Here is a 6225-nt window from a genome sequence, read left to right as displayed (position 1 = left end):
CCTCGTCACACTATTTCTCTATCTCTTGTTCCTCTCTTCTGCTACCTTATTTACTTGCTTACTCTTTATTCATAACAACAACAACAATTCCATGCTAACACTGAGTAAATCCAACATTATGAAGGATTAAATGACATTCAAGTGTAATCAATTCCTTCTTAATATCTTTCCAAATTCTCAATTAAAATAGTTTTATGGTTTTTAAACCATTTCTATAAGTTTCAGCCGTTTTGGTCCTTTCCACCGTCAAATTGAATGACCACTTTATCATTATTAATTGTGTTAAAATGCTCCTTTATGGCTTGGTGTGTTTCCGTTGGAATGGAAAATGACATGCAGGCTTGAAGAAATATATATATAAGAGGCATATGAGAAATGGAAGCATATAGATATACAAGAACACATCAACTTTCTCGATCTCTCACTCTTTATTGTGTAATTCTGAGCATTATTGTAGAGACTCCAGCATGTGTAGATTCTGAGTGCACTAGATTGCACCGGAGGTCTGCCGGAATTTTGCTTTCAAGGCAGTGGTTCGTCCACGACGCAGTTCTTCTTTCCTTAATTTCCAACACATTAGTGGGGGAAATTTCGTTTTTTTCACTTTGCAATATACAAAATGTCAAATCTTGTTCTCCCTCAGAACTTATCTAACTAATGTCACATACCAACATTAGTGTTCCAAAGAAAACCTTGATATGTTTGCATACATATATTTTGCACACATAGCATAATAGAATTACATTTTGCTTTTATGTCTACCAAATAGTGAATGACGACCTTCTGCTATCAATTCTCCTGTGGCTTTATTTTTTAGGACAACAATTGTTCCTGAATAACCTCCTTTCCTTCCTAACAACCTGGAAGTAATTTCTAGTTCATCCTGCAACAAACATATGCATAATATATATAATACACAAACATTCAAGTATGCAGAACAGTAGAAGTTCATGTCACACACTGAACATCAAGGTTCATACTGCAAGAATGCATGTTGACGCACAAAGCAGAAGGAAAGAGAGGAGGGAAGGAGAACATGGAAGAGATTGGTAACTAGGTTGTGGGCTTGTGGCGCAAACTGCAAAGAACCCAGTTGTACATGGAGTGTGAAGCACAAGAAACTTGCAATAAGAACAGGGTTCTGCAGCAAGTGGCTTCAAACAATATATGTCAAAGAACGAGGCTCTATCTGAATTAACCTTAACAAAGAGGCATTGTATTTTTTCACAAAAGGGACAGACTAAGAGACCTATGGCCGCAAATAACTGGATGTTTGATAGAATACTATTTTACAGGCATTACAATGCAGGTTATAAGTAATTAATCATAATGATGTTTCAGGTTTCTCAATTCACAAACTTCAAAATGTTATTTCGTGTAGAAGCTAGCATCCTAAGGGTGAACTTGGTTTGCTACACAGTGAGCTTTCATTTTCATCCTATACAATGAGTAAAAATTAATGTATCAAGATAGAAAGCAGGGTTTGATACACATCAGTCGTCCATTTTCACCCTAAACTCCCACTTTCATTCGTTTCAAGTATATAGGAGAATTTGGGTATAAGAAACTATTATCTCTATTGAGATTAGGAAATATATCATAACTGATAAGTAATAAGGATCACCTATACCTAATCAAATATGGAAACCGATCTATATTACCCTATATTCCTAATTTGCTAATATGATCCTACTTAATCTTAGAAGCGATATAATTTCTCTTATACTCGGAGTCTTCTATGAAGTATAGCCAAGCTCAAACTAGCCCAATAATATGACAAAGACTACATAGTGACATCAAATTAAAAGACATACTGAAAAGATGCTATGACTTACGCCAACATTAGCAGTTGAAAGAAAAGAAATAGACATGTCAACTGAAACATGCATGGGGAGACCCTCTTCATGGATCACAGCTCCTCCAACTACATCCACGAGAGTTGCAATTGTTCCACTAGCCAACTTCCCATTCCTGTCCTGTAAGAAAAGTAAACCAAAACATAAATACTCAGCCCAATTTGGATTAGCTTCTAGCTCATGCAAGTTTTTCAACTGAGATAAATATTTGGTTTCTACCTAAGAAAAAACATATCATAAGTTTATAAGGGTCAGACACATGAGGAGGCTTCTAAAAGAGTTGAGGTAAAAAAGGTTAAGCGGAAAGCTGTTATTTCAAAGACTTGGTGCGTGTTTGGATCATCGTTATCATAACTGATTTTGGATGAACTTGATTTTGTTAAAATTGATTAAAGTACAAGTGAGTTGAGAGTGAAGTGATTTATGTTTGAATACATTTATGACAAAAGTCATTTATGCAAGCTAGTGTTGTGAAATCCAATTGCAAAATCTCACAATTGATTATGTACAACGCATAAGCTACTCTCTCTAGCTTCTACTAGAAATTGATTTTTGGTACTAAGAAATCAATCCTCCAAGATGACTCCCAAACATATATATTATGTTCCAAAAATGACTAAGCTCAATGATAATTGATTGAGGTTCCCAACGGGAAACCAAACCTATATGGCATGTTTCTACATTTGGCATGATTGAGGTACTACATTTGGCATAAAAATGACTAAGATCATATTACACACATATGGCATGTTTCTATATTTGATAGTCCCATAATCACTTTTAGAAGAAGTGACAAAGTATAACTTCTGGGTTACCATGCCTTGGATTGGGCGCGCGCACTGCCGATCCAAATACGCGTTTTATTACATACTTGAAAATTCTTCTACAATTAATTCTAAAAACATATTCAATTAGGAATCAGAATTTATTATAATGAAAATAAGCTGATCAGAACTTGCTATAATATCAGCTTTTCTTTTTTACTAGAAATGTTTGTTGAGAAGCTTATCCAAATTGTCTCTTACTCCATTGCATTTGCATAACTCTACAGCCGTTAAATTGAAAGTACATAACTTTACAAAATTTTATGAAATTTAAATCAAACTTCATTTTGATGAATACATTTTATGAAATGAAAAACAGAGTTTCTGAGAATCAAATGTAAAAGCTTTAGATAAAAAAGAAAAATGATAAGCAAGTGGGTCAATTAGAGAGTTACAGCGAGGCGAGGAGGGACTTTGAAGGAACAGGTGATGAAGCCGGGTTGGACTCGGTCAACTCGGATGCCGGTGAGGGTGAAGAACTCGTAGAAGCAGGCATTGTCGCCAGTTCTGATGGAAGGAACAGAGTGGAGCCGTGATACAGCGTCTGATTCTTCTTGGTTTAGCTTCGGCTGCAGCATCTCCCTCGCCTTCTCCATTTCTCAGTGTATGCTCTGCTCCCAAACCTGAGTTCGTTTGGGGTTCATAAGCTTTCACATCTGGGTCTCTTTTCTGTAAGGGGTTGCTTTTCTCACCATCCCCACATCAAGTTCAACGCTCTTTTTGAAGACACTCTCTTTTTCATACTTAAGCAATGTTTGAATTGATGAAACATAATGGAACATAGCATAGTAAAATACTCCTATAGTGAAACCAAATGAAATGAGTTTCATTGTTTGAGAATTTTATGATCGAATGAACAAAACTATCACTTCATTATTTGGATGATGGATGAGTGGAATGAAATATAAATATTTTACTCCTATATTACTAACATGATGTGACTTTAACATGATGTGACTTTAAGACAATAGATTATCATTAAGATTTCATCGGTGATTTTTGGTTTTATGTTTTGAAATTTTTAGAAATTAAAGCTACTTTTTTAGTTTTATAAATTCACTTTTAACTTTTTGTGGTTTTCAGTTTTAAAAAAGTTATTGTCAACTTTGTAAATCTACAATAGTCAACATAATTATCAACTTTATAAATTCACAACAATGGGTGGTAGCGGCAATAAGATAATGGAGGGGTCGGGCAGTAGTGGTGGTAGAGGTCGATGTTACCCAACAATATCAGTGGTGGTGGGGACAATACTAATGTCAGCGATGGTGGCATTAGTAAAGGTGGTGGGCGTCATTGGTAGAGGTGGTAGCGACGGTGACAGTGGAGGTGGTAGTTCGAGTGGTGGTGTTAGCTTCAATAGTGGTGGCAAGATTGGTGAAGGTGGCTGTGGTGGTGATGAAGGTGGTGGTGGTGGATGCTACCAAGTGGCATCGTGGGACAACAACAATGGTAGCAATGGTGGTATTGATGGCTGTGGCAGCGACGATAGTGGTGGAGGTGGTCGTGGAGGCAGTGGTAGAGGTGGAAGTAACAGTGGCGATGGAGATGGCAGCAGTAGAGATGATGGCGACGATGGAGGTGGAAATGGTCGTGTTGGCGGTGGTGGAGGTTGAAGTGGTGGTGTTGGAGGGTAGAAATGGATATGGATGTAGCAACGATGATGGTGCTGGCAATGGAGGAGGTGGTAAAAGGTGGATGGCGGAGGTAACAACGATGGTGGTGATAGTGGAAATAGTGGTGGTGGTGAAGGGTGATAGTGACAGTGGTGGAAGGTGGTGACGGCGGAGGTGGCAGCGGTGGTGGTGGTGGCGGTGCGGGTGGAGATGGCGTCACTGATGGCGATGAAGGTGGTAGAGGTGGTGATGGTGATGAAGGGTGGTGGCGGTGAGTGGTGTTGGTGATGATGTTAGATGTTATTGAAACTAAAAAATATAATCACAAAATCACATGATTTTGTGGTTCTAAAAATTAGGCTAAAATCGTTTTGAAATTGGATAAAAACCTTTTTAGCACATTTTTGCCAAGCAAGTTTTGTTTTCAAACTTATATTTAGAAAGAAAAACTGAAAACTGACAACCCGCCCGAACGAGCCCTTAACTGCTAAATGGTTTTGTCACTATTTTGATACTTCATTCATCTCAAAATATATGTTTTTTTAGGTTATGCACATAATTTAAGAGATCAGTAATTATTGTATATTTTGACTAAAACACTTTTATTTAAAGTTGAGTTATATTAAAGAAAGTAGAAGATAATTATTAGGTATGCAACTATTGAGAATTTTGATATGTGAAAGATATAATATTAAATGAGAGTGTAGAAAAAGACAGATGAGATAAATATTCTTAGGGCTCGTTTGGTGGTCAGGATATGATAAAATCATGATAGGATAAACGATTGGATAAGGGCATGATATGATAAGAGCATGATATAATCTTATCCTATCCTGCGTTTGAGGTGGACATGTCATTGATAGGATATGATTGAAACAATGAAAAATGTATCAAATTTTCCTTTGAAATAAAAAATTCATAATATTCATAAACTGATATCCTATCCTGTCAGGATAATTTTTATTCTAACTCCCCCCTCAGGATAACTTTCACATATGATAGACATGATAAGATAAGGGACAAAACAATGTTATCCTATCCTGCTGGCGCAACAAACAACATATTACAGCAGGATAAGATTACTGCTATCCTATCCTGTCTGCTTATCTTGTCCACCAAACGGGCCCTTAGAATGTTAAAACAACATATGTTTTGAAAAATATGTCAAAAGTTAAAACAATATACATTTTAGAATGAATGGAGTAATTTTCATGTTCCTATATATTTATTAGTCACTTTTATAATTTCAATAGAGCATTAATTATGGTTTAATAATTATACTAGTATTAACTTAATGGTGATAGAAAATTTGAAGAGTCGAAATTAACAAGCACACACGCCTTTCTCATTTCAACAAAATTGAGAAAGTGGTAAACTGGAAATGTGAGCGCCATCTACCTATCCGGCAATCCTGTGCAACATCAGTGTACTAAACATATTGAGATGAACATTCATTTTGTTTGAGAGAAGGTCGCCCGTGGTCAGACACGTATCCTTCATGTACCTTCTCGGCTTCTCGGCACCAGATTGCAAACATTTTCACCAAAGGCCTTCCCTGAGTTCTCTTTGATGACTTTCGGTCCAACCTAAGCGTCTGTGAACCTCCCGCTTCAACTGCGGGGGTGTGATAGAATAGGAATAAGTTAATTATTCCATATTTGATTACCTATAATTATTCTGTAATTAGGTTTAGCGTTTATGTATTAGTCACCTATGCATTGTATAAATATCGTATTAGTCACGTTATCCGCCATTAACAACCCTGATTAGTACATTTGATTTTATTTTGTCATATTTACGAAATGCGAGTTCTTGGTCTTACTCAGTTCTGAAATTTTTGCAATGCAACTTTGTCATTTGTGTTTGCTGATGATATAAGATTTTCCCTTTTAATTTGAATCTTAAATGCAGGTTTTAGCCCAACTGCTA

At 36.5% G+C, this 6225-nt stretch overlaps 2 protein-coding genes across 2 annotated transcripts; one reads left to right on the top strand and one right to left on the bottom strand.

The window, feature by feature from the left end:
- Window positions 1-341: 341 nt before the first annotated feature.
- Window positions 342-3399, bottom strand: LOC130734029 (uncharacterized). Its single transcript, XM_057586316.1, has 3 exons — window positions 3076-3399; window positions 1836-1976; window positions 342-883 (listed from the first exon to the last, which is right to left on the bottom strand). The coding sequence occupies exons 1-3, from the start codon at window positions 3274-3276 to the stop codon at window positions 740-742; spliced, it is 486 nt and encodes a 161-aa protein (XP_057442299.1). The 5' UTR covers window positions 3277-3399; the 3' UTR covers window positions 342-739.
- A 438-nt stretch (window positions 3400-3837) lies between these two features.
- LOC130729333 (putative glycine-rich cell wall structural protein 1) lies at window positions 3838-4296 on the top strand. Its single transcript, XM_057581055.1, has one exon. It carries the CDS (start codon window positions 3838-3840, stop codon window positions 4294-4296), a length of 459 nt encoding a protein of 152 aa, XP_057437038.1.
- Window positions 4297-6225: the final 1929 nt, after the last annotated feature.

This window comes from Lotus japonicus, chromosome 1 (genome assembly GCF_012489685.1).
Source record: "Lotus japonicus ecotype B-129 chromosome 1, LjGifu_v1.2".
NCBI lineage: Eukaryota > Viridiplantae > Streptophyta > Magnoliopsida > Fabales > Fabaceae > Lotus > Lotus japonicus.
This window is presented reverse-complemented; position numbering and strand designations above follow the sequence as displayed.

Coding starts and splice junctions, on each gene's coding strand:
- LOC130729333 (XM_057581055.1), top strand. CDS start 3,838: ATGGGTGGTAGCGGCAATAAGATAATGGAGGGGTCGGGCAGTAGTGGT.
- LOC130734029 (XM_057586316.1), bottom strand. CDS start 3,276: ATGGAGAAGGCGAGGGAGATGCTGCAGCCGAAGCTAAACCAAGAAGAA. Junction 1,977..3,075: donor AAGTCCCTCCTCGCCTCGCT/GTAACTCTCTAA, acceptor CTTTTCTTACAG/GACAGGAATGGGAAGTTGGC. Junction 884..1,835: donor TTTCAACTGCTAATGTTGGC/GTAAGTCATAGC, acceptor TGTTTGTTGCAG/GATGAACTAGAAATTACTTC.